This window comes from Osmerus mordax, chromosome 4 (genome assembly GCF_038355195.1).
Source record: "Osmerus mordax isolate fOsmMor3 chromosome 4, fOsmMor3.pri, whole genome shotgun sequence".
NCBI classification, from domain to species: domain Eukaryota; kingdom Metazoa; phylum Chordata; class Actinopteri; order Osmeriformes; family Osmeridae; genus Osmerus; species Osmerus mordax.
Genome location: NC_090053.1, coordinates 603,609 through 630,531, shown reverse-complemented (window position 1 = coordinate 630,531; position 26,923 = coordinate 603,609). Strand labels below are relative to the sequence as shown.

At 43.5% G+C, this 26,923-nt stretch overlaps 3 protein-coding genes across 6 annotated transcripts; all 3 read left to right on the top strand.

Annotated features, from left to right (window-relative positions):
• The first annotated feature begins 1,336 nt into the window (after positions 1–1,336).
• On the top strand, positions 1,337–10,645 carry syt12 (synaptotagmin XII). The gene is made up of 8 exons (XM_067235388.1): positions 1,337–1,364; positions 6,644–6,698; positions 6,811–7,004; positions 7,285–7,695; positions 9,126–9,341; positions 9,652–9,772; positions 10,093–10,226; positions 10,472–10,645. Exons 2-8 carry the CDS (start codon positions 6,656–6,658, stop codon positions 10,643–10,645), a joined length of 1,293 nt encoding a protein of 430 aa, XP_067091489.1. The 5' UTR covers positions 1,337–1,364; positions 6,644–6,655.
• A 2,108-nt stretch (positions 10,646–12,753) lies between these two features.
• On the top strand, positions 12,754–19,299 carry cat (catalase). Of its 2 annotated transcripts, XM_067234050.1 has the most exons (13): positions 12,754–12,894; positions 13,960–14,131; positions 14,631–14,741; positions 14,977–15,107; positions 15,192–15,296; positions 15,679–15,804; positions 15,972–16,163; positions 16,494–16,646; positions 16,915–17,053; positions 17,290–17,420; positions 17,747–17,854; positions 17,982–18,065; positions 18,294–19,299. In XM_067234050.1, the coding sequence occupies exons 1-13, from the start codon at positions 12,829–12,831 to the stop codon at positions 18,357–18,359; spliced, it is 1,584 nt and encodes a 527-aa protein (XP_067090151.1). In that variant the 5' UTR covers positions 12,754–12,828; the 3' UTR covers positions 18,360–19,299. The 2 variants fall into 2 exon arrangements, with proteins under 2 accessions (XP_067090151.1, XP_067090152.1); XM_067234051.1 differs by lacking the exons at positions 17,747–17,854; positions 17,982–18,065; positions 18,294–19,299 and having other exon boundaries at positions 16,915–17,161; positions 17,290–17,422.
• A 533-nt stretch (positions 19,300–19,832) lies between these two features.
• Positions 19,833–26,776, top strand: adpgk (ADP-dependent glucokinase). Of its 3 annotated transcripts, none has more exons than XM_067235386.1 (8): positions 19,833–20,066; positions 20,925–21,165; positions 21,282–21,507; positions 22,355–22,417; positions 22,695–22,815; positions 23,179–23,375; positions 23,565–23,663; positions 23,888–26,776. In XM_067235386.1, exons 2-8 carry the CDS (start codon positions 20,939–20,941, stop codon positions 24,452–24,454), a joined length of 1,500 nt encoding a protein of 499 aa, XP_067091487.1. In that variant the 5' UTR covers positions 19,833–20,066; positions 20,925–20,938; the 3' UTR covers positions 24,455–26,776. The 3 variants fall into 3 exon arrangements, with proteins under 3 accessions (XP_067091487.1, XP_067091486.1, XP_067091488.1); XM_067235385.1 differs by having other exon boundaries at positions 23,885–26,776; XM_067235387.1 differs by lacking the exon at positions 22,355–22,417 and having other exon boundaries at positions 19,855–20,066; positions 23,885–26,776.
• The last annotated feature ends 147 nt before the right edge of the window (positions 26,777–26,923 follow it).

The following is a 26,923-nucleotide window of genomic DNA, read 5'->3' as shown; positions in this document are numbered from 1 at the left end:
GCAGAGAACACAGTAACTTCTACTCAGCGTTGACCACAAGATGGAGACATTCTTTTAATGAATAAATATGACGCGTGAGCCAGGGATAACAACCTCGTGTGGTTCAGCCTCAATACCGCCTATTGGAGAGAGAGGATTGTTTTGTTGTGTGTCCACAGTCCCCGTCTCTGACATTTCACAAGAAAATGCAGAAAACATTGCAAGATCATGACTGGGAAGCATGTTTAGGAACGCACCTTGTACAACGAACGTCTGAAGGAAACCCAAGCTGAACCGGTCACGTGGATAGCGAATTACTTAATCATGCGTCTGTGGGAGGCTGTCCTCACCTAAGACTCGGCTGCCTTTGTGTGAGCAGACACTACAGACACTAAAGACACTACAGACCACAATGTACATATTTTTTAAAGGAATACAGCAAAATTATTTACTAAAATGTCAAGGCCAGAGTACAAAACAGAGTACAGAAGTTATGCACTAAATAACCAAACGGCTCCTACTTCTGAATTACAGCTTGACAGCGTGTGTGTGTGTGTGTGTGTGTGTGTGTGTGTGTGTGTGTGTGTGTGTGTGTGTGTGTGTGTGTGTGTGTGTGTGTGTCACAGTCTATAGTTAATAGTTCATGATCCATTGGCTTTGATGTGTTTGGCTTCTCCTAAATGCTATAAACTATGTATATTACTTTTTTAAAGGTTCATAACACACTATGAAACAGCCCAGCCATGTTTCCTTTCTTAAATTTAGGCCGCAATTATTTGCTCGATTACAGAATTCTGGTTAGAGTGGACACATTTTCTTTTTTTTCTTTTTTTTTGGGGGGGGGGGGGGGGTAGTATAGGTGCACAGGCATGTCTGATTATTATTACAATATCAGCCTCATCACCCACCACCAACAATGACTTCATTTAATTTGCTTGTCGTCGTATAAACACTTTATCTAAAAGCGTAACGTACGCTTATACGTTTTTACATGTTGATGTGCCCATTGCATAAGAAAAATAACGCCTTCTACCCGTTCTATTGAGCGCTTCGGTGTATTCCGGTCAAGGGTTGGAAGTTGCATTGCAGGGGTGGGACTTCTGCAGTCAGGGGGAGAGAGCTCTTATGGAAATGCTTCTGGCAGAGGTCTCAAGAAAACCCTACATAAAAGGCATTTACAAACAGCAGAATCCTTCCACAAGAATGATTACGACACTGCATGCCAGCATACGAAACCCCCAGTGATACATTAAGACCAAAGAAGTCTCCCGTTTCTCCTGGATTGCAAGGCACCTGTGCCTTTGGATGGAGAGTGGCGCGTGAAGAAGGGAGAGCGGTGGAGTTTTACCCCCGTCCCCGTTGCACCAAAAGAAAACTCATTCTAGGTAAGTGCTAAGATCCCAGTTTACCGTTCGCTCAGCACCAATTTACAGTCTCTTCATATTTGTTTCTGAAATATAACCTCCAAACTGTTGGTCTCTGTCAGTATATAATCAGACCCAGCAGGACTTCTCAATGTCTCTTTTCATCATCTTCGTTTCAACAATGACCAGATCAGGCAGAATAAAATGGTAATTATTCGCAACGTATATGAAAGCATAGCCTATTTTAATATAATAAACATTTAAGCCTACCCACCCGTGTAAATTAATCAAGTATATTCTTAAGGCTTTTTCGACTGAAACATTGATTTGAAACACATTCTTTCAAAAACCAGTTAATCGGTTGGTAGGATATGTAAATAAAGTGGCTTAGACTGTGTTGGCTTGTATGCATATTTCATGGTTTATTGTGTTTAAATTGGATTATTGTTGTGTTTAAAATTGTCCAACCATACATGACTTTTTTTTGGTCTAAAATCGTTTATTTTCGGCATAGGCAATCGGTGTGCACAGCATTACCAATCTGGGAGCTGTCCTTTCAGCACCACTCTCGGTTGGGACTCTATCTTTTAAAAGTTATTGTCCTTTGGCACAATTAAACGACCACATTATACTTTATTGAATCGTCCCTTTTTACTAAACAACCAGCCTTCTGAAAGTCGCTCGTCCATGATCGAGGATACGTCTCACAGATGGATGTCAAATGTGCATTCTGCCTCAATTCACTACAAATGTGATAACCAGTACCGTGGAGTCCATGTTATGACACGCTGGTGCTTCAGCGAGGTGATGCATTAATCAAGAATAGACAACATGGTTTTTGCATCTAATGAAAACCACAAGCTAACCCAGTCTGCCTAGAAATCAGTTCACCACTAAAAGCTGTAAACAAAAACTGCCTGCCTGCAAACTGAGTGTAGGCCTTAGGCAACAAACCATTGTTTAAATCTTCCCATTAAGATTTGTATCCAAGCACATCTTCAGCATATCAATTATGCTTTAGGACTTATTGAAGACACTTGGTAATGTGTGAACAGGCTGTGCAAATGCCTTCCTGGGCTCTGTCCCCATGCTGCCCCCGGCTTGATGAAATACTGCCTGCACCGAACAGTTAGGGTCTCTAGGAATACACTAGTCAGCCTGGCCGTTCATCGAACAGAATCTCAGACATACTGTACAATCAAATGTACACACACACCAGCCCTATATCCAACTAGATAATAATGTCAACATTATTCAATGCAATGCTCTTCAAAGCAATAAGTAACCGAATGGTATGATAAATCACGAATAACCCATGGGTAGGCACATTATTCTTTTAAATTATAACCACACAGACTGTGAGACTGAAGCTACCTGTAGTTTATGACCTAATAATGTCAGAATTGATCTGGAGGAGCTGAGTTTGAAGTGACACATTATCCTACCTTCTCTCTGGTGTGCAATAAAGATGTCTCTGAGCTGTTTTGCTAAAGCCCCATTGGCATCCTTGTCCTGTATTAGGAGGGGCCTGGAAAATTATCTGATCTCAGTCATTTTAAACGACAAGCAATCAGCTCCAACCTCTTTATTATGCTTCAACTTGTTTAATATTTGTTTATGGCCAGTTGACCATCTATCGACCATCTGTTCTCTATGGCATACATTGATTGTTAGTGCTTTACCCAATCAGGGTTCCTTTTCACATTGTAACGTTCCCACACGCCAAGTCTCAGAGAATGTGATGCCAGGGTTGAAGAACAGTGTTGTTTTGGTCCTGATTGATGTGCAGGGATCAAGCACGAGGGGCAGGCCTTGCTGGCAACACTCCCCGTCTGACATGTCAGACTAGCTCTGGGAGGAAGGTGTTTACTCCACCACAGAAGAGAAGCCACTGTCAAAAGAATGTGGAAAGAGAGAGATGGAGAGAAATATCAGAGAGAGAGACAAAAAATCAGGACATAGAGAGGGAGATTCAAAGCAGTCCTGTAGCGGTTATATTTGACCGCTCACAGGCTCCTCTATAGAAGCACGGCCGTTAATTTGATTATGACTCATCTGGCCACATTAAAAGCAATGTTGATTTATTAGTTGTGCTGAGGCCGGTGAGAAACGAGAGGGAAGCTGACAGAGTGAGCCGTCTGAGATCACTCCCTCTATTGGGTTAACCCTAACTTGCTTTGCTCCCCCACTCTCTCCCTCTCTCTCTCTCTCTCTCTCTCTCTCTCCCTCCCTCATTCTCTCTCCCTCTCTCTCTCTCCCTCTCTCTCTCTCCCTCTCTCTCCCTCCCTCTCCCTCCCTCCCTCCCTTCCTCCCTCCCTCCCTCTCTCTCTCTCTCTCTCTCTCTCTCTCCCCCTCTCTCTCTCCCCTCTCTCTCTCTCTCTCTCTCTCTCTCTCTCTCTCTCTCTCTCTCTCTCTCTCTCCCCCTCTCTCTCTTTCTCTCTCTCTCCCTCTCTCTCGTTCTCTCCTCTCTCTCCCTCCCTCATTCTCTCTCCCTCTCTCTCCCTCTCTATCTCTCTCTCTCCCTCCCTCCCTCCCTCCCTCCCTCCCTCCCTCCCTCCCTCCCTCCCTCCCTCCCTCCCTCCCTCCCCCTCCCTCCCTCCCTCCCTCCCTCTCTCTCTCTCTCTCTCTCTCTCTCTCTCTCTCTCCCTCCCTCCCTCCCCCTCTCTCTCTCTCTCTCTCTCTCTCTCTGTCTCTCTTTCCCTCTTTATCTCTCTCTCTCTGTCCATCTCTATCTCTTTGCACAAACACAAACACACTCCTTTCCTCTTACAGTTTTTTTTATTTAAACCTACAGTAGCCCTACCCCCATCCCTCCCCCATCCACTTTCTCCTGTGCGGCATCCATTATTATTGATCCCTGGTGTTTTAGCTGGGAAGACTAATAAAGGCAAGTACACATTTTCATTTCTTCTCAGTACAGAGTATGCACTAAACAGAGTAAGAGCCGTCAGTACACACCAACACACACACATACCAGGACACTAAAACAAAACAAAATAACTTGAAACAAGTATAAACTCACACCGGTCAGACTTCAAACACACACACTTACACACATACACGTCTAAATGCACACACACATTTTTTCCAAATAGATACGTCCACACACATGAACACTTGTGTAGCTAGTTGAGTTACAGTTGACTTTGATAGTGTTTATCTTTATCTTCTACACAAACAGAACACATTTTGATGGTACATTGTGTTATAGCGGGATACCCATGACAGTGCAATACTGTAGAGTACAGATGGGGTTTGTGTTTAAAGCAGTGTGTGTGTTTGTGTTAGTGTGTGTGTATGTGTTTGTGTGTGTGTGTGTGTTTGTGTGTTTGTGTTTTCATTCTTTGTTGCCTTCGTCCATGATCCCAGTCCTGATGCCTCACCTAGCTAAGCGGAGCAGGTCTCCACAGTCTGTATGGGCCACAGCTTTCCCTCTCCACAGGGAAGAGAGCCTGCACACACAATAAGATTGGGCACATTAACATCTTCCTGATAAAGATGGAAAGCGAAGGTCCTTTATCTTGCACAAGGGAAAAGATGCACAACCTAGTCAGAAGATCAGGTCAGCCATCTTGTTTCTACAAGGGCAACACTTTTGTGTCTTTCTCCATCAGATTTTAATATTATTTGTCCCTGTGTGGTAGTATTGTTCGATCAGTATTGGTTTCTTGACGGGGTTTTTAAAATATAAGCGTTTTTTAAGAAATGTCAGGTTACGTTGCATTGCACTCTACCGTTGTGGAATGCATACTTTTAAGGATTTGGATTGTCTAAATGCTAATCAACATATATTTCAAAATATTCAGTAAATTTACAGTAGAGAGAAAAAGAGGCCTGCTGTACTGCAACAGAGATCTAGTTTTCTATTCTCAGTCCTTTCTCTTTTGGTTTTTCATTCTCTTCTTCACTGCTCTCCCATCCTTCATACTTTCCAGCTTTAGCATACTTTAGAGCTTCTCCTGCCCTAGTGTGAGGGTCTGTCAGAACAGGGCTTATCCTGGGGGTCTGTCTGGCCTAGTGTGAGGGTCTGTCTGCCCTAGTGTGAGGGTCTGTCTGCCCTAGTGTGAGGGTCTGTCTGCCCTAGTGTGAGGGTCCGTCTGCCCTAGTGTGAGGGTCCGTCTGCCCTAGTGTGAGGGTCCGTCTGCCCTAGTGTGAGGGTCCGTCTGCCCTAGTGTGAGGGTCCGTCTGCCCTAGTGTGAGGGTCCGTCTGCCCTAGTGTGAGGGTCCGTCTGCCCTAGTGTGAGGGTCCGTCTGCCCTAGTGTGAGGGTCTGTCTGCCCTAGTGTGAGGGTCTGTCTGCCCTAGTGTGAGGGTCTGCCTGCCCTAGTGTGAGGGTCTGTCTGCCCTAGTGTGAGGGTCTGTCTGCCCTAGTGTGAGGGTCTGTCTGCCCTAGTGTGAGGGTCTGTCAGAACAGGGTAGAGCTTATCCTGGGGCTGGTCCCATCTCTACTAGAGGCCCCACTTCTTGCAGCAGCTGCCACTGTGACTGCACTGCACCAGCCAATTAAATTGGGCTGCCCTGAGTTTGCAAAAGCTAAGCAACAATTGAGGGATTTCTTTTGCCCCCCCAACCCCTTCACCCCACCCCCACCCCTTTCCCTCTTCTATGTCATTAGTGTAATGTTCCAGTTCACTTAAGCCTGAACCAATGGGAGTTGTACGTTTCCAAAAAAAAGCAGGGCGGGGGATGAGGTGTTGAGGTAAGGGGGGTCAGAAGGGGGGTCTGTCCTGCTGACACACAGCTAACCCTTTACCCTGCACATTTTACCAAAGGCTGTTCTGAACTAAATAAAAGCTCTCCTGCTGCAGTAACACCAACATGTTATTGTTCCATGTGAGGTGTTTATCTACTGCTATGAGTCATGACTGCGATGACTACTTAATTACTAAGCATGAGACTCTATGCAGCCATGTGAAATTCTAACGTTTATGCTCATGCCAACAAAGCTCATTTTTGATTTAAGAGCTACTAACTCTTTTGAAAATCACGAGTACTCATATGCAGTATATGTTTACCCACAAATACATTATAGTACATGCCTATTCAAAGTGTTGTGTTCTTTTACAGGATCCATCATAATGTTGCCCTGCAGAATGATGATGACAGCTTTTTCCACAATTGATCCCCCCGTTTGCTATCCCTAGTTCCTTTAGCTTCATCTGTGCTGTCGAGACGATGCCATTATAGTTTGTTACTTAATTTGTACCTGTACAACTGACTGTAACAATAAACTTGATAAATTCATTGATTGATTGATTGTTACTGGAGTACAGGATTGCTGAGTTATTCTTCTGTTTGCAGGCTGGTAGCTGCATGATGTCCTCGGCACAGGATATATCTGACTACCATCTCAGTGGTCAGTATCCAGCACACTCGTCATCATTTTTTGTTACCAATTGTATTACATGTTGTGGTAAACAGTGGTATTTGGTATTGCAACATTCACAATGTCTGACCTGTGACCCCAGTGGTCCGGAACCCTCCAGGGTGGGAGGTGGGCGTGTACCTGGGTGGGTTCATGGTCCTGCTCGGCGTGGCCGGATTCAACATCTGGAGGCTGTGGAAGTCCGGCACCTTCCCTGCACCCTCACCCTTTCCCAACTTTAACTACCGCCACTTGCAGGAGAAATATGGCAACTCCTTCTCCGAAGTACGACAAAAGGTGAGATCAAGTGCTCCAAATGTATTTTCAGGACTTTAACAATAGTATTTTTAAACAATGCTTACAGGCCACAGGTTTCAACATTAAATTGATGTTTATGTTTATTTTAATCACAGGATGTATTTCTATGTCTTTTGTGTGTGCACTGTGTGTGCACTGTGTGTGTACTGTGTGGGTGTGTAATTGTGCGGGCGTGCATGTGTGTAAGTGTCCTTTGGCACCACTGAAGTAGCATTCTGTACAGCAGATGCTACATTCCGTTTCTTTCTTCGCTCTGTAGAGAGTGGTGGCCAACAATCACAGACGGACCTCCACCACCATCCCCTCCAGCCGCAAGCCCAGCCTGGCGCTCGGGGACACCCCGGATGACCTGAGGGACCTGGGCCACCTGGAGATGATGAACCGGGAGCTCATGCTGGACGCCACCGTGCCGGTGCAGCTCAACCGCTCCATCTCCACAGACTCCCTCAGTTCCATCTCCTCCGTGGCCAACAACTTTGGGCACGACTTCACTGTGGGTCAGCTGGAGGTGACTCTGGAGTTTGAGGCCCGGCCGGGGCCAGGGCCGGGCCTGCTCCACATCGCCCTGCACCAGGGCAAGGACCTGCTGGAGCGCGAGGAGGGGGACTTCCCTGGTTGCTTCATCCGCGTCACCTTGGTGCCAGAGGAGATGAATGTGGGCGTCACTAGGGTGAGTTTGGGTGGGGTTGTACAGCTGTGTAAGAGTGTGTGGGAGTCAGGTGGCTGAGTGGTGAGGGAATCGGGCTAGTAATCCGAAGGTTGCCAGTTCGATTCCCGGTCATGTTAACTGACGTTGTGTACTTGGGCAAGGCACTTCACCCTACTTGCCTCGGGGAGATGTCCCTGTACTTACTGTAAGTCGCTCTGGATAAGAGCGTCTGCTAAATTACTAAATGTAAATGTAATGTAAATGTATTCTCTGATGTTGTGTCAGATATTTTTTCTATATTTTTTATTTTTAAAAGATTTTTGAAAAAGATGTTCGAAATAACATTTTCAACCTTTCAAAACCTGTTTTTCGAAATAAATAAAAAATATATTTGTTCAACCTTTCAAAACCTATTTTTCGAAATAAATAAAAAATGTATTTGTTCAACCTTTCAAAACCTCTTTTTCGAAACTTCTTGGGAGAATATTTTTCAAAAATCCTCCTCTCCTTTCACCGTGTTTGTGAAAAGAAAAATCCCAAAAATTGTACTTTATCGATGAGACTGAAGGAGTCAGCGATGTTGACATTTCCTGTTGGTCTTTTTGTATTAATGTATTCAAAGGGTGACACTATTGGCTACTTTCTACCTAAGTATATGTCAGAGCCCACACATCTTTACTTTAACTTACTTTTAATCTTCACTGATTATATATTTAAAAACAAAAAAACATTCCCAATTGCCATCCCTTTTTTAGGTTCAGAGCAGACCGTAGCTTCTAAAGGAATGTGTGGTAGTTCCTGCTGCAGCGACTGGGGAGCTATTCCCTGTTTACGTAGGAATGACATCAGCTCTATTCTTCAGCACAGTCCACAGGGGAGCAAGCCATCAAGACTGCTACCCTTAGCTCTCGCTCTCTTCCTCTCTCCTTTCTCTCCCTTTTCTCTCTTATTGTCCTCTCCTTCTCTGTCACTCTTCACAGTCCCCTCCCTATCTTTCTTGTATCGTCTTCTTTCTTCCTCTGTTTCTCTCCTCCTCCCTCCCTCCCCCCCCCCCCCCCTCCCGGTAATCTTAAACCTGTAATTAAAAACGACAGTCAGTCACATTTAGCTGAAGATGCGCAGGGGAGTTCCAGCCCCAGGCAGCAGAAGCAGGGAGCAGGTGAAGATGACGCGCTGGGTGACGCACGTGGTTTAGATGTGTATATTTATAGTGCTGTGGTGTTTCACATTCTGCAAGTGTGAGAATATGCAGCTTGTGTTTTCTCTGTGATTCTTGTTGAAAGTTATTTCTCTGTTGGACAATGGTTGATTGTTTGGATGTTATTTATGGGTACTATTTTACATTATCAGGGTTTTACAGGAACTGAACAGACATGGCCACACAGAGATTTCAGTATATAATCATACTATCTATGATCTAGCCAACCAGACCTTTTCTGATATAACTGCAGGTCCAGACCAACGCGTTCACAGTCGTGTTCGACGAACGCTTCTCCATCCCACTGGAGCCGTCCGCCCTGGAGGACAACAGCCTGAGGTTCTCCGCCTTCGGGATCGATGCAGAGGAGAGGAACATCAGTGCTGGGGTGGCAGAGTTGAAGTTGTCTGACCTGGACCTGTCTATCCGGCCCTTCAACGCCTGGCTCTACCTACAGGATATCAATAAGGTACAGCTAAAGAAGACACTAATCACTACTTCAGCCCATTCTGCTCTCAGTTACAGTGACGGGTTTGTCTGCTTCTCTAGATGGATGGATGGTGTGTTGGATGGTTGGATGGATGGTTGGATGGTTGGAGGGTTGGATGGATGGATGGATGGTTGGATGGTTGGTTGGATGGTTGGATGGTTTGATGGATGGATGGATGGATGGATGGGTGGGTGGGTGGTTGGATGGTTGGATGAATGGTTGGTTGGATGGATGGTTGGTTGGATGGATGGTTGGATGGTTAGACTAACAGGAGTGTCACTGTACCCAGGCGGTGGATGCAGTGGGGGAGATTCTGCTGTCTCTCAGCTACCTGCCCACAGCAGAGCGCCTCACGGTGGTGGTGGCTAAAGCCAAGAACCTTGTGTGGACCAACGGGAAAACCACCGCAGGTGAAACTATGCTTTAGTTGCCCTCCCCACCCCATCCTTCCTTCACCTCCTTCTTTTTTCTGTCCAAATTCAGATTTGACTCGTCTCCTCTGCAAAAATCAATAAAGGACCTTAAGAAGAATGCCATATTTAAATAATGACCTAAATTCAGGGCAATATACAACAAAAGTATATTATTATATTAACATATATTATATGTTTTATACATGTTTTTAATCTGGGAGATTGCCCAGCTTCAGCAATGGAAAGTACGTTAATGACAAGCAATTTAGCAACATCTGCAACATCCTCAAAGTAATTCAAATCTCTCTCGTCAACAGATCCATTTGTAAAAGTGTATCTTCTGCAAGATGGCAGGAAGATCAGCAAGAAGAAGACATCCATGAAAAGGGACGATACAAACCCGATCTTCAATGAAGCGATGATCTTCTCTGTGCCCGCTGTGGTGTTACAGGTGATGAAGGGAGAGTCCTGGAGAATGTCCTCACATGGGGATCATCTTAGAACCCAGTAGGATTTGACAGCTGAGTAACTAGTTTGAACTCTGTGTCACTCTGAGGTTTCTGCAATTTGTATGAGTGTAATCACTTTTATACCTACTAGACCACATCAATTCATACCATTCCACAAGTCTCGAATGTAATATAATTCAAATTCAAAGTTGTGAGTCTGAGTTCTGCCGGTGTGCTCTGTCCCCAGGTCCTCTCCCTGAGGGTCACGGTGGCTGAGGTCACAGAGGATGGCCGGGGGGAGAACGTGGGTCACGTGATCATCGGCCCAGAGGCTAGCGGCATGGGCATCACCCACTGGAACCAAATGTTGGCGACCCTGAGAAAACCTGTGTCTATGTGGCACCCTCTGAGGAGGACCTAGTACTCCCACTCCACCCCCCCACCCCTGCCCCTGGTGGCACCTAGTGCCCCCCCCCCCCCCTTGCCCTGTACAGCCCCTTCAGTCACCAGGGTTGGGCTTGATTCCATTTCAGGACAAGGAGAGTTCAAATTCCAGTAAAAGAATTGGAAACTATTATGTTTTGTTTTTTTAAGTATGTTTGGGTTAACTGTTGAATACTCAACAGAAGTACATTTATTTTAAGATTGTAAACAAAATTGGAGGCAATTTTAGTTTTCTATGGCTAGTAAAATCCATACCGCTTTCCAAAGTGCCTCCAATTTTGTTTATGCAATTGTGATGTATCCACTTTCAGTGCATATTGGAATTTCAACTCAGTCCTTAAAAGCAGATTTTGAGTTGATTATTGAATGGATGGAGACAGAGTCCAGCCTTGGTGTTCACAGCTGTCTGCATGGTGCCTACTGTTGTTCTAGTTTACTGTCCTCCAGAGCAGGAGAATAAAAGGGGGAAATAGCTCCTTTTTCAGGAAAGGTTTCTTTTGAAACCCATTATCACTCATGCCCTGTTCAATGAAGGACTACAGCGCTGATGCTGAGATAAGCTTGATCTGATTTGCTTGTGGTTATTTGTAAATAGTGAGATTGACACATTATACCGTTTAGTTGTTTTATCTTGTGTTTTTTGTTTTTTTAAGAATAATAAATCCAGGTTCGTTAATCCAGGTTCAACCAATTTGTAGCAGTTATTACAGGGTGGCCACATCTGACCTAAAACGTTGCAGTATCAATTATCTATATTTAACAATTGTGTTTTGGGGTGCTCTGTAAAAAGTGTACAAAGTATTTGCTTTCATTATTTATTGTATAAAAATAGTACAATCTTATTACTATCATGAATGAATAATACTGTCATTACGTTGATGAATATTGACAATGTGACAATAAATATTCCTCACAATTACATTTTCATTTAAATTAAGTAGCCATTGGAAGCTTAACAATACTTTTGACAAATGTGGAAAGGTTAATATTGTCAGATGTTTGCACCCAAGCAATCCCCACCAAAACCCCACATCAACACAATACTGGATGTTTGCCTGGAGCTTTCCTGTGCTCTTATGTAGCCCTTATGACTGACTTATAACAACATCCTGTTTGTAGGTGATCAACCCCACCCGCACTACTACTCATAACCTTTCTGGGACAATATACAAATAACGGCACTGTTGTCTGTGGGTGCATCTGTGAAGTCTGATGTCTAATTATTAATAACCCCCAGTGGGGTTTTAAATTTGTCCACACAATATTTTATGGGGGTTCTTTGCATCGTACACCCGTTTGGCAATACAGTTTTATTGTACAACAGAATGTGAACTAACATGTGAACTAACCTCGTTTGTATTGACAGCATTTTAAAAACTGATCAGTGAAATATAAATGTTAATCATGCATTTTCAGATTACTTTGCCCATCTACTTTCTCGAGTAACCATTCTTCAAATTCTGTGTTGATGCTGAGCTTGTGGTTGGCCTGCCTTCCCAGCACCTCATCATTTCACAGCTAACTCGGCTGTCGAGCGTTACATTTCCTACTGTGCCAAATGCATAATTGAAGCAATATTTTCATTTTCTGTACGCATTTGATCAACAGTTATACGTTTGACCATGCATGTTTGAAATAATTTTGAACTTGATGTGGATGTGTCTCCAGCATAGTGTGTATTGTGTGAACACTGTTTGAAATAAAAGTAATGCAACATAAACCTTAGACAGTAGACTTATTTATTTTATTTAAAATGTTATTACTTTACACATACATTTGAATGGAATTTTTTGTTATTAGAAGTGACCAATAAATGAATATGAACTTATTGTTTGTATATCTCAATTAATATTTCATATTCAATAACCATATTTACTTAAAATACAGTACAAAATAAAACATCAATTACTATTATCGTATTCATAAGATCAAAACACTTTTGGTGATACATTAATCAATTTTCGCAGATTTAGCTCTAATGTTGTAAGAGTGCCTTTCAGTATTAGTCCGAAAGTAGGTCATTTGATGTGAGCCAATAGAAAACGGGGTAGACCTGGAGCAAAGGTCATTTTTAAGCAGTAAGCATTGAAACGGACGATTACAAAACTACAAACGCTTACAATTTTGTTTTAACGTCTTGCAACCTAGCTGATCGTCAAGATGGCTGAGAATAGAGAGAAAGCTACAGATCAGATGAAGCTATGGAAAGAGAGTCGAAACACTCAGGTTTGCATTTTTATTTTTCATTTTGTTAGCTAATAAGTTCTGTAGAGACGAGAGCCAACTAGCCAGTTCGTGACAGCAACTTGCTGTTATCTGAAATGGGCAGGAGGTCGTTTGAGGACATTACATTCCGGCTAGCTTGCTAATGTAAATGTAATATTCAAGTTACTTAGTTAAAAAGCTAACTAGTGTAACCAAAGCTATTCCAAGTAGCACTATACTGTACAAGTACGCTGTTAATACACGATGCAAAAATAAGTAGAGCTAGCTTGCTAGCTAAATTGTTAACTATTCTGTTAGAGCAGCAGAACCGGCTGAGCAACAACAACAGGAAGTTTCCGACATTAGCAAGAAATGTCTTTGTTGAATTGAAGGCTAGCCATTTTACAATGTATTCATTTATCAAACGCTTATCCAAGGCGACAAATACCGGATAAAGTGCACCAAAACAGATCAAGGATCAAAGTGCATTGCTAATTTGAATGTATCTTTTGAAACCTGGCCTAATGTCCGTTTCCTAGTTAACTGGTTAGCTAGGTAGCCCTTTTAATGACTTCGACCCAGATGCATAATTGCAATTTCATTCTCTGATACTTTTAGTGGATGATACTGTAATAGCTATATGACAGCTTGCGTTATTACATTGTCTAATGCTTGTCCCTGGGAAAGAGTCAAAAAGGTTATCTACTGTGTACTTCTGTTCATAGACTTGTATCAAGTTGCAGCCATCCTGCATGAATCATGAACTTTAGCCCCAAGGCCAACTCATGGTTATCTAACCATAACATTCTTGGTAAATAAACTAACTTGTAAACATTATGCAATGTTGAAGGCCATCAAGAGCTGTTCATGAAAGTGCCTGAAAGCTAGACTGCTCCTTTTTAACCATGGGCTACTCTTCCACGACAACACACTGTCTAATTGTCAGTTAAACATTTAAAGGTTATTTGGCTAGCCAACCAACTAGTATGAATTTGTATCTGTAGTGGTCATATAGCAAACATGGTTTGTTTGGAATGCATCTGAATCAAGAAGATAACAAAAATATTTATATTTTGAAACGATCAGAGACCAGACGTACTGACCACAGGAGCAGGGGTCCCCATCGGAGACAAGCTGAACGAGCAGACGGCTGGCCCCAGGGGCCCGCTGCTGGTGCAGGATGTGGTCTTCACCGACGAGATGGCCCACTTCGACCGTGAACGCATTCCTGAGAGAGTGGTACATGCCAAAGGGGCAGGTGGGTGGAAAAGCACCAGCCAATCAGAGACCAAAGCATCAGCCAATCAGCAAATAAACGGTTTTATGAAGACCAGAGGCTGACCCAAGTATGATGGTAGAAAGCCCAGTTTGTTGAGGGTAGGCCTAAAGCAGAGAATCACATGCAGAGCTGTGCTAGGCCTCCTCAGCAGGTGATTGGTCCATACTCAACGTTACTACGGTTACTCTATGTTGACCTCTAACCTGTACCACCACAGCCAGCAGACTGCTCTAAGCCGGGGGAAAGATTAGGCTGGATTAGGTGAAATCCTCATGGTGAGCCGGGGGGGGGTTGGAACCAGTAGGAGCCTTTTTAAACAGTAAATACAACTGCTCTGTTGTGCAGAGATTTCTCTGGTCATTTCTTTTATTTATTTTTACATTGGAGAGTTATTCAAAATACATTATCGGTTGTTTCTGAGAAGTACTGCCCGTCTAGCAGGCTGCTGCAGAGGCTGACTGTAATATCTCATACACAGGAGCCTTCGGATTCTTGGAAGTGACCCATGACATCACCCACTTCTGCAAGGCCAAGGTGTTTGAGCATGTCGGCAAGACAACACCTATTGCAATCCGCTTTTCCACTGTTGGTAAGACACACCACAACCTCCATGATGTTCAAGAAGACACCCACTACTTAGGAAACACATTTGTAGGGTTGAATCCATACTATCGATCCATCAATTTAATATTAGTTTAATATTGTTTCCAGTGTTACTTGCAATCAGTGAGTCCTTCACAAAGAGGTTCCAGAAGGGCACATTCAGTATGCAGTCATGTGTAGCTGTGTTGCTAGTTTTCTCATTTGCTCGGTGGTTGTTTCAGCCGGGGAGTCTGGCTCGTCCGACACCGTGCGTGATCCACGTGGCTTTGCTGTCAAGTTCTACACCGAAGAAGGCAACTGGGATCTGACAGGAAACAACACTCCCATCTTCTTCATCAGGGATGCCTTACTGGTAACTGGCAGTGGGCTGAGCGAAGGTGTAGAGTCGACTGTCTGGTGAGTGAGAATTAACATCTCTCCCTGCTCTTCCTTGTAGTTTCCATCCTTCATCCACTCCCAGAAGCGTAACCCCCAGACCCACCTGAAGGACCCGGACATGGTGTGGGACTTCTGGAGCCTGCGGCCTGAGTGCCTCCACCAGGTAGTCCTTATCCCCGGGGCTCCTCTCTGAGTGCCTCCACCAGGTAGTCCTTATCCCCGGGGCTCCTCTCTGAGTGCCTCCACCAGGTAGTCCTTATCCCCGGGGCTCCTCTCTGAGTGCCTCCACCAGGTAGTCCTTATCCCCGGGGCTCCTCTCTGAGTGTCTCCTCTGGGAACGTAAAGGTTTTGTGTCGGGGGTGAGTCAGTGTTTTTGAAAAAACCTGAGAACAAATTAAAATGACTTGAACTCTGTCATGCCACAAACAGCTATTGCACAAACAAGTTGTGTTGCTAGAAAAGCAATATTTGAACAGAATGGTTTACCAGGAGATGAATGCAGTGTGCATGAAGATGGCATTCCCCATGATCTGTCTCTTTTTAAGGTGTCCTTCCTGTTCAGTGACCGGGGGCTTCCAGACGGCTACCGCCACATGAACGGCTACGGCTCCCACACCTTCAAGATGGTGAATGCTGAAGGCCATCCTGTCTACTGCAAATTCCACTTCAAAGTAAGGCTTCCATGTAAACTCCATGTATCTTATCAAACAGTTCAAAAGACCTTATGTCTCCCTAATTTAGGATCAATTTTAATATCCATGTAATGGAGTAATGGCTATTTTTTTGGGGGTAATATCAATATTTAGTATTCAGTCCTTGGTAAAACACCTTGTCCTAGACCGACCAGGGCATCAAGAACCTTAAAGGGGAGGATGCAGACCGCCTTGCAGCCACAGACCCAGACTACGCCATCCGAGATCTTTACAACGCCATCGCTACCGGCAACTTCCCCTCCTGGAGCTTCTTCATCCAGGTCATGACCTTTGAGCAGGCGGAGCAGTACCAGTTCAACCCTTTTGATCTGACGAAGGTAACGCCCTCCTGCCTCAACATCCACTGATTACATTTAACAACATTAAATACACCAGGACTCCTAAACTTCTTTAATCTGAAAACAATTAAATAAGCTTAATGCTGCCTTCATTGAATACCACTTAACATTAGCATGTCGAAGGTGCTGGTTGGTGATCTGTTGTTAGCAAAGATATGTTGATTCTGTCCATTTGTTGAAGGCAAAATCTTTATATGTTCAAACAACAGATAATATTAGCTTGTGGTTTTCCCCTTTGTTCAGACTGTAGAAAGAAACCTTTGTCTTTGTGTGAGCCCCTGCGTTGACTCCCTGCCTCCTTGTCCTCAGGTGTGGTCCCACAAGGAGTACCCCTTAATCCCTGTGGGCCGCATCGTCCTCAACAGGAACCCAGTCAACTACTTTGCAGAGGTGGAGCAGCTGGCCTTTGACCCCAGCAACATGCCCCCGGGTGTGGAGGCCAGCCCAGATAAGATGCTGCAGGTAATTCTATAAAAACAGGCAAAAGGTATCTTTTAATCTAAATATAGGTGTGTGTGTGCGTGTATGCAGAAGAGAGCATGTTTATGCATGTGTCTTAAGGTATTAAATCATATGTATTATCTGTCTGGCAAGAAGTACAGCCTGCGCTACCCTTTTTAACACAGGCCTTTCATAGTTGTCAGTTTAATTGATGTTGCTCTATATTAAAGATGTGTGTGTGTGTGTGTGTGTGTGTGTGTGCGCGCGCCTACTGCTCATGCCTCTGCAGGGTCGTCTGTTCTCCTACCCTGACACACACAGACACCGGCTGGGCGCCAACTACCTGCAGCTGCCGGTGAACTGCCCCTTCAGAACCCGCGTGGCCAACTACCAGAGGGACGGCCCCATGTGCATGTTTGACAACCAGGGTGAGTCACTGGCACCAGACATGCTGTTCTGGGGCTACATGGAAGACATGGCCCGCTTATCACTGGACTTTCAGATGGTGTGACATGCCACAACTGGTTCATATTTAGGTGAGGGCTAGTGGATAGTTAGCTGAATTTCTATACAAACAATATGTATACACAGGTAGGAGTCTGGTGTGTGGGGGACATGTATATAACATGCATTCTTAATTTTTCTTCTATTTGTGACCTTTTAGGTGGTGCTCCTAACTACTACCCCAACAGCTTCAGTGCTCCAGAGACACAGCCACGCTTTGTGGAGTCCAAGTTTCAGGTGTCTCCTGACGTTGGCCGATACAACAGCGCAGATGACGATAATTTCACTCAGGTATTCCTTTTCTTTAGGAATGCTGAACTCTTTATAATAATTGCGCAGTCAGATTGAAAATACAGACTGTTCCTTGGCCTGGAAAGGCGGTTAGAATTGTGCAATTTTGGTCCTAGTTTATTTACTGAAGTACTGACTTTCTGCACTATGCCACTACAGAGAAAAGTGTAAATGATCACATAAAGAATAATAAATTGAAAAAGCACAAGAATGTAAACATCCTGTGAGGTCTGTTCGAACGGAACGAAGGTTGCTGACGTGTGTGTGTGCGTGTGTGCGTGTGCGTGCGTGCGTGTGTGCGTGCGTGTGTGTGTGTGTGTGTGTAGGTGCGTGCGTTCTTCACTGAGGTGCTGAATGAGGAGGAGCGGCAGAGGCTGTGTGACAACATGGCCGGACACATCAAAGGAGCTCAGCTCTTCATCCAGAAACGCTGGGTGGGTCTCGACGTGTTCAGATATACAGTTACATCTCTGCTAGCGTCAACTTTACTACAGATGCCACAGCTAGTAGTGTCTGGCAACCATAATTCTGGCTTCTCACTCGTTTCCTGTCCTCTCTCAGATCCAGAGCCTGATGGCTGTCCATTCTGACTATGGCAACCGTGTCAAGGCCCTGTTAGACAAGTACAACACAGAGGCCAAAAAGGTATGCGTCAAAAGCAGAATAGAATACAGTAGTGCTTTATTGATGCCCAAGAGGGAGTTCCACGGTCACGGCCACATTGATGGACACAATGCGAATTATATAAAACAAACAGTATGTGTTGAATAAAGGGCTGTGCACTTTCTCTGCCTCTCCTCTCTCTGCCTCTCCTCTCTCTGCCTCTCCTCTCTCTGCCTCTCCTGTTCCCCGCCTCTCCTGTTCCCCCTTCAGGACACCGGTGTGCGTGTCTACACCCGGGGAGGAGCGTCTGCCATGGCCGCCTCCTCCAAGATGTGATGCCTACTTTAACCACCAGGGGTCACACAGGCATCCATCCCAGAGAACTGACCGCCTGCCATCGTGATCAAGCAGATCTACATTACATTTACATTACATTCTGGCTCCTAACCGTCCATGAATGCTTGCTAATGACAGTGGACAGAGTCATCTTTTCACATCAATTTTAAAAGTTCATACAGACAAGATGTCCTTAATGCAGCATAATGGTAGAAAGCCAGAAAGCTTTTTTATTATAATGCACATTTCACAACCACTCAATTTCAGACAACTGTCCACTGTCTCAAAATTAGAAATCAGATCAATAGCTTTTTTTTCCATTCCATTCATTGTCCTGCCTCAAGTTCATGAATGTTATTGATGTAATTGATGGGTGCAAGGCTTGAAACCTGCACCTCAGCTATATGTTTGTCAAACAATGAGCAAATGCTACCAGTTCAAAACCAGTGATCATTAACATGTTCCTGATGGATGGCACAATGTTAAGAGACACAAAGCATCTCAGTTGTTCTGCGATAGGAACTACCTGCCTCTGCTACAAAATGTATGTAATTATTCTCAAAGCCAAAAAAACGCAACAGTGCCTAATTCAACTACAGCCATAAACATTCACTGGAGCATTTCAGAAGGAGTTTGTATGTATACCCATTCACCAGAATGAAAGACTGAATTATAGTAGTTTGGTAAACTTTAACACATAGCAGTGTTAGGTTTAATGAAAGACACACCACTAGGTAAGTATCTATCTCTCTTCTTTCTTCCCTCCTTTAATCATAGTTCGTCACTAGTGGTCTGTTCAATCTGTACCTGTGATCTTGAGAAGTAATCTGTTATATTAACATGAAATTATGAACTTCTTTCCACCACAAATGGGATATATCAAATGATTGTATTGCTTGTTTTTGTGTGTGATAAAGGCCTAACTGCAGTACGCACAAAGCTGTGTTTTCTATGTGACAGATATCGTGGTCCGTCTCAGTCCATGTAGTGATTTAGCGAGCAGCACTCGATACATAACAAATAGGATTAAAAGATGAATTGGAGGCAAAACAACATGTCACTTATGTCTGGTTGTTTCAACACGTTTTACCAACTCAGAATAATCGCGCTTTTAGAGTTCCTTCCCCCAATTTTATTGGGATATTTGGCTTAAACTGTAGGTTTGGGAAGCTGGCCCCAGTTGTCCTCAATGGCATTTCTGGTTTTGCTCATTTGCCTTCAAAATCAGCGCCTGACCAGAAATTGCATGACGTGTGAATAATTTATACGTATTTTCATTCTTCAAATTTGGATGTATCCCCAAGACAGTAGTATTGACATGTTTATTTAATAAAAACTGCACCCTGTAAAATTTTTTTATTACATTTTTATAACAAAAACCTTTATTGTGAAAAGTATTGACGACCTCACCCGGAAATGAGAATAGTTTACGCTTGCTTTTGCTTCTGACTATCATGCTCCTTGAGTTCCACGCAAGTGAAAGTTTGAGGACGAACTGTACACCAGTATCCCGTATAGATGTGCATCTATTTGTGGAGTTCGTTCAAATAAACTGTCACGAGATGGTATGGGACTACGGCCGGGCCAAAAACATTCACCACCACTAACGTTGCTTCACCTCCGAGTTTGTTCTAAGCAAATCCTACCATTACCAGTAGCTACCAGCTACGTGGTTAGCGAGAAACTATTAGCCAGCTAGCTAACCCGGTGAGTACTGTAACTATCTCACTGACAAATTAGCATAGCAAAGCCAACTAGATAGCTAACTGCTATAATGGATTGTTATTTATGGACTTCAATGTTATGAATTACGTGTCTTGGTGTGTGTACTGTAGGTGTTGCTCACTGGCACAGTCTGGGGTACAGTAGTACTAATAGTTTAATCCAGCTAACGAGCTACTTCAGTAGCTAACGGTAGCACTGGCTAACTATCTTAATATATGTTCCTGGCTGAGTACTCTAACTAGCTGGATAACTGAGTTGGTTTTGACCATTTTATTGAGCAATTTACACCTCCATACGATCTTAACTGGCTTGTTGCTTTAGCTTGTTAGCTTGCATACGGACATTTTCAAAACAATTCGCACAAGCTTAGCCTACACATTTTGACAAATGTTTGCAGGCTGTGTGGTAATTACAGGATGTGGTGTAGCATTGCAGCTACAGTGGGTATCTTTCTTTGCTAGTAGCTAGTATGTCCCCACTTTGGTTCATCTAGTTATCAGAAGGGCAACGTATCACTGAAAGCGTTCATTTGAACTAATCTATAAACCATGTACAAGTAGAGCGTGTTTCATATAGTTATCCCATGTTAGTGGAAACAAATGGACAGTTCAACATTATGTACAATAAGATTGAAGTTTCATCCTTCCCATCCAATAGCCATCAGTTACGCAATCCATTAGCATTACCCAACTCCTTCTCCCTTTTTAGGGAGAATGGCTTCTGAATAAAGCACTTGACAGCACTACTAGAGTTGACAAAGACTTAAACATGATGCAAAGTGTTCTGTGGGTTGATTAGACAAAGCTGAAGGCATTGTATAAATGTGTGTTCCCATATTAGGAGTCATTGTAAGCATGTGGAGGAAGGCTGCAGCCGTTGCCCTCTTGGCTCTTGCTGTGGGGTACTTGTATTTGGGCTCCAGACCTGATCTTCCGGACCAAATGATCCAGTACTTCCTGCCCCTGCTACATCCATCCCCCCACAGCAAGCCCAGTTCACCCACCGTGGAACAGGTTATCTCCAGTGCCTGGGAGGTCATGATAACCACACCTGCTAAACAATGGGGAAGAGTGGCAGTTGGGTAAGTTTCAGATATTCTGGAATGTTCCCTGAAGAGTTTCCCTGCTGACAGAATTATTAACTCTGGGCGTTTTTACTCTTGTTGTCTGTGGTTCCCCCCCCCCCTCTTTCCTCAAGGGTAAATGCATGTGTGGACGTTGTGGTTTCTGGCGTAGGGCTGCTCCAGGCTTTAGCGGTGGACCCCGGCACGGGCCGTGATCACCAAGTGTTGCACTCCAAAGAGGACTTGCGGGAAGCATTCATCCACTACATGGAGAAGGGGGCAGCAGCTGAGCGCTTCTTCAGTGACAAGGAGGTCTTTCAGAGGATTGCACGGGCCGCCGCAGAGTACCCTGGGGCTCAGGTAAACTAGGAACAGCCTCAGTTTGTGTCAGATCACTAGGCTTATATGGTAAATATATAGGGGGGTTAGTGAGACTATCAGCCTAGGCCAACACTCTATCGTACGCAAAGTAGCAAGTACCCATCCAATCAAGTTCATGAATATTAAAGTGTAGGAAGTCAAGAGTAAACAGCACCTACCAAGATGCTAAAAGCACCATATCATATATCAGCTGTGCATTGCTTGCCATAAGGACTGTGGTCATGACTGAAATATGACACAGTAAAGGTGACTACTATATATGTATTTAGAATCCTATTTCAGCTGTGATCAGACTAGTCCTCAAATTAGAAGGGAATATTTAGCCCGTGAGGTCAGTGAGGACGATTGTACTGCACTTCCTGTCATGGAAATTGCATGTACTTTCTTGTAAGTCGCTTTGGATAAAAGCGTCTGCTAAATGAATAAATGTACTTCGCCTTTGTCTCACTTGGTGTCTCTCTCAGTCCAAGAAGCCATCTACTGGCTACTGGTAACTTTGGTAGGAGAGCTTGACAGGACTCTTAAACTCCTGACAGGGCTAATAGGTATGTATTGACTCTGAGCGGGTTGGTACATGCATTACCAAGTTTCTAACTTCAAATTTCGATTAGGTTGGTAAATTAGAATTCAGGAATATTAATTCACGGTGTGATTTAAATGATTCTTACCATTTTAGTAGACTTTTTGTCTTTAACTGATTGCTGGGCTTTGCCAATAACTGCTTATTCACTGATTGAAACCCATAACCTTTGTTTTTCTAATATGTTAGAGATATGGAGTTTGGGGTCTCCAGCCTGTCACTGATACTAACTGTGTTCCCTTTTAGCTTTACGTGGGTGGAAATGCTGCTCTCATCAGCCAGAAACTTGCTTCCTATCCAGAGCTGATGGTAGGTTGGAAATCAGTGTTAAGGCTGTTCTGTAGGATGCACTGGCTGATACATCTGTGACAGTTAAGGATCAACATCATGTGGATACCCACATGTAGCTTTAGGCTTGTTTTATACTCCTCTTTGTACAAATCATCAGTACACATAATATACTACAGTATATAACCCCATGCCTAGACTAACTAACTAATAATGCATGAAACGACTCTATGCACAAGCCTACTTCATACATTATCTCTGCGAGAGGGTGATCCCTGACAGCAAGAGTGTTGTTTAGGTTCTACTGTGTGGTCCTGTGGGACCTAAACTGCACGAGATGCTGGATGAGCAGATTGTTGTGCCTCCTGAGTCTCTTCAGGAAATGGATGAATATCACCTTATTCTGGAGTACAAGGCAGGTAAGATGCATGATCAACTTTGTCATACAGGCTTCGACATTTTTTGATCCATACAATTACACTAGATGTATGTGAACAGATGGAATGGCAGACACATGATGTGACATGCCAAAATTCCCAGAGTTTAAATTGAACAGCTTTGCATTTTTGTCAGAGGTGTGTCACACATGCCTGTACTTGTGACTGAAATAGTTTTTGTCCAACCATCATATTGGTGTGTTTTGTGCCTTCATTATAAGTGTCATTTAAAATGTTTCAATTGTCATTGTTTGACAGCCTGGAAGTTATTGTATTCTACAAGTTATCATAATGTATTATAAGTATTCCCACTTATGTGAACACCCTTGTTCCTCCTGTGTTCAGGGGAGCAGTGGGGTCTGACTCGAGCACCCCAAGCCAACCGCTTCATCTTCTCCCATGATGTGTCCAACGGGGAAATGCGTGCACTGAAGACGTTTGTGGCCAGCCTGGAAGAGTTCCAGCCAGACCTGGTGGTCCTCTCAGGCCTGCACATGATGGAGGGGCAGGGGAGGCACATCTGGGACGACAAGCTCAAAGAGGTCTGTCACAGAAAACTAACCAACTGAAGATTTTTTGTTTTTGGACAAAAACAGTTTTTGTCCTCTCCTTAGTGACTTTGTCATTCTGGTCCGAGCATCAGTACCCTGTGTTGTCAGGAGAGTTACTTTTCTTTGTGTGTAACTGAACCCTGTGCCTGGTCCCCCGGGGGCTGGTGGTGTGTGCCTCAGGCAGTGGCTTCCATTTCCGATGTCCGAAATCAAGTCCCCATCCACCTGGAGCTGGCAAGCATGACGGACAAAGACTACATGAACCGTGTCATGCAAGAGGTAAATGTGTAGGTTTAACACTATGAAGCAGAAAAGTCTGACATTTTACAGAATGACCTCAGCTGGTGCGTCTGTCCCTCCTCATACAAACGGTGTTGGATGAACAACATCCATATTTCACAGTCATTGACCGTCGGCAAGCAGAGATGCCATATTTTAAAATGACTGTATAGTGTAATGCTAATGCCTACTAAGGGTGCTTTGCTGCTGTTTCCTGTTAGCAGGTCATACCTATGGTCTGCTCCATTGGCCTCAATGAACAGGAGCTGCTGTTCCTGTCCCAAGCTGGTTCAGGACCTCACTCAGAGATGACCTCCTGGAAGGGGATTCCAGACGTGGGCCGCGTCAGCGATATCCTTCTGTGGATCCTGGAGACCCATGGGCACAGCGACCCTGAGGCGGAGGCCGACCTGACGCGCATCCACTTCCACACCCTCGCTTACCACGTCATGGCCACGGTGAACGGCCACTGGGACAACCAGCCAGCGGCAGTCATGGCTGGCGCTCGCGTAGCCAGCACCCAGGCCTGTGGTCTCCAGACGGTGGACGTCAACAAGGTAGTTCTCAAAGCCCCACTGGAGTTCTATAGCTCCAACCACGAGCCTAGGGAGATCCTAACTCTAAACCCAGGTGACCCTGTCACAGTGTGGCATCGTGGCAACGTGACCTTCTACCTCACACCCGTGCTGGTCTGCAAGGAGCCACTCCGGACAGTGGGGCTTGGGGATGCCATCTCTGCAGAGGGACTGTTGTACTCTGAAATTAGGCCGCAGCAGCCTTTTCTAGATTAGCGCTCCCTTAACAACAAAGTGTTGAGTCGACTCATGGCTCCATAGTGATGTGACAGTCTGGGGTTTGGCTCAGTTTGTAATGGTTAATTTTTAAGCAATTTGGACAAACACAAACTGCACGAACATGTACTGTGCCTTGATAAAGAAACCCACCCCCACCATGCTTCCCACACTTTGTAACATCAAGTCTTCCATTTTTTTATTGATTACATCAAAGATACATTGAGTAAAACATTTAAGGTAAAAGAGTCTTTGTGGAACAGGTATCAGCTATAAGCACATATATTGCATATTGTGTCATATTGCAGGGTTTCCAATCATGAGAATAACTTCAACTCTTAAGTGTGTTTAATACAATTTCCAGTAGTCCTCTAAATTTGACCAGCATTAGGCTTATGTTATCTCATTACATTAATTTGCCAGTTGAACAAGTGCTATACAGAGCATATCTAGGCCAACTGATGATAACCTACTAAGACTTGACAGTCATTTAATTACAATGAAGAGATTATTTAATTAAAAAGCATTACAATTATTAAACTACAGAATGTCTCAATAGAAGCTGAAAATTTGATACTGTTGTGGGAGGGGTTGGTCTCATTATCATGGCATGTAAATATGCAAAACAATGTTGATAATACTGTATAGGTAATTATAGAAATATCATCTAGGACATAAACATCATCCTGCCTGTGCTTCCTGTTCAAGCTGCATGCAGGTCTTGACACTTTTTTTTTTTATCTTCTTTTTTTGTCACATTCATAAACTACAAATTTACAAGAAAATTATGACAGAGAAGAGCAGTGATCTATCCAACCCTGAATAACTCCTAACATACATCTTTACTGTAGGTTTACTTTGCATATATTTGTAAGCTTTGCACAAAGCTAATAGATAAAGTACATACTGTAGACCCTCCAGATATACTTCAAATTCTATGCAAAATCCATAATGGACTCAAACTGAGTGGACATATGCAGGATTGTACCTTTAGATCTGCAGTTAGTGTTATCTCAAAAGGCAGAGAACCACATGCAAATTATTTTAACAGATGCTAATGAAATACTTTTCTTTCTGTTCTCATAAGTCATTAATACTCCCAACGAATACCTGTCCTCGTGAATATCGTGTAGAAACAATGTATTCATATGATTAATTTGTTGCGTTCAAATATTGCAGAAACATGAAAGAACAAAAATAGTTTTTAATGCAAATAAATGCTTAGATTTTTTCTCGTGAACCTCCATTTGAATCACTCCAGAACTAGTGTGCCTACTCATAGAAAATTATATTTCCATGTGACATTTATGTTGAAAGATGGGAAAACGCATCTGAGGTGGTCAGTAGTTTAGTTGGTTAAAAGGCCAACTTGGGCCTTTATTTAAGCAACACCAGCTCCCCTGGCAGGACAACCTGTACATTTACCTGATATGGACATTTACTTGATAGCCATCTCAAAATATGTACCGGTTTCTGTTCCCAGTGTTCCTCATCTCATGAAATTGTGTTTGATGTATTAGTCATTAGTATATTTGATTCTCTAAACATCATATCAATCATTGACATTTTAGTCTTTTACCATTTAGCTTGTCTTGCTTGCCAGTCACAGTGAAGCTTAGCAGCTAGCATTACCTCTAAACCTTGTTAGGCTAATCTTTTGCTAGTATTTCTGTTAGCTTGTGCTGTTATTGTTACTGCATGATTGTATTTGGTTGGTGGAATGTACTCCAACAGATTGGAGGAAGTATATGATCATTGGTACAGTCTCATATGGAATCACAGAGCAATGGATCATCAGCTTGGCTGTTGCACTAGGGTGTCTTAATGTAAAGTCTGGATGAGAGACTGATTATATAAGAATAATTTTATCTCCATTCATGAAGATGAAAGCAGTCTTAACTCATATGACAGCTTGTCTCCTATCTGAGACTAAATCTGTAGGGACATTTTCTATAGAAATTGATATTTAGTGAGCACTATGTTAAGACTTTCTTACTAAACAAAATGTTAAGTTGGTACCCTTTAAACATACATGGTTCTTGTGTGGTAACCAGCCGGTCTTCATGTGCTTACATTAAATTATTATAGGGAATAAAACCTTCCTTCCTTCTTTTTCCTTTTTTTTTTTTTAAAGAAAAACTTACCTATTGTACTGTTAAGATTGAAAATGTAAAGCAAATATGTTTTTGGGGGGGGGGGGCCTACCTTTTGTTTGTATGATGTTTGTCCTTACATTCTGCAATAACTGTTTACCATTAGTCAACCATTCTCATTGTGTCAAGAAGGTAGACCAATTCAGATTAAAAGTACTGGTAACCTTTCTCGGATTGAAATCTTCTTCTCTGGTGCTTGTTTTATACAGTGCGCTAATTACACAATATAATCAAATACAAATAATCGAGGGGGGTCAACTTCTCCAGGGGGTCAACTTCTCCAGGGTGAAAAGTAGTATTTATCATTATAGGTAAG

Coding starts and splice junctions, on each gene's coding strand:
- syt12 (XM_067235388.1), top strand. CDS start 6,656: ATGATGTCCTCGGCACAGGATATATCTGACTACCATCTCAGTG. Junction 6,699..6,810: donor ATCTGACTACCATCTCAGTG/GTCAGTATCCAG, acceptor CTGTGACCCCAG/TGGTCCGGAACCCTCCAGGG. Junction 7,696..9,125: donor TGAATGTGGGCGTCACTAGG/GTGAGTTTGGGT, acceptor ATATAACTGCAG/GTCCAGACCAACGCGTTCAC.
- adpgk (XM_067235385.1), top strand. CDS start 20,939: ATGTGGAGGAAGGCTGCAGCCGTTGCCCTCTTGGCTCTTGCTGTGGGG. Junction 21,166..21,281: donor TGGGGAAGAGTGGCAGTTGG/GTAAGTTTCAGA, acceptor TCTTTCCTCAAG/GGTAAATGCATGTGTGGACG. Junction 21,508..22,354: donor CAGAGTACCCTGGGGCTCAG/GTAAACTAGGAA, acceptor GTTCCCTTTTAG/CTTTACGTGGGTGGAAATGC.
- cat (XM_067234050.1), top strand. CDS start 12,829: ATGGCTGAGAATAGAGAGAAAGCTACAGATCAGATGAAGCTATGGAAA. Junction 17,054..17,289: donor GTGCATGTTTGACAACCAGG/GTGAGTCACTGG, acceptor GTGACCTTTTAG/GTGGTGCTCCTAACTACTAC. Junction 18,066..18,293: donor ACAACACAGAGGCCAAAAAG/GTATGCGTCAAA, acceptor TTCCCCCTTCAG/GACACCGGTGTGCGTGTCTA.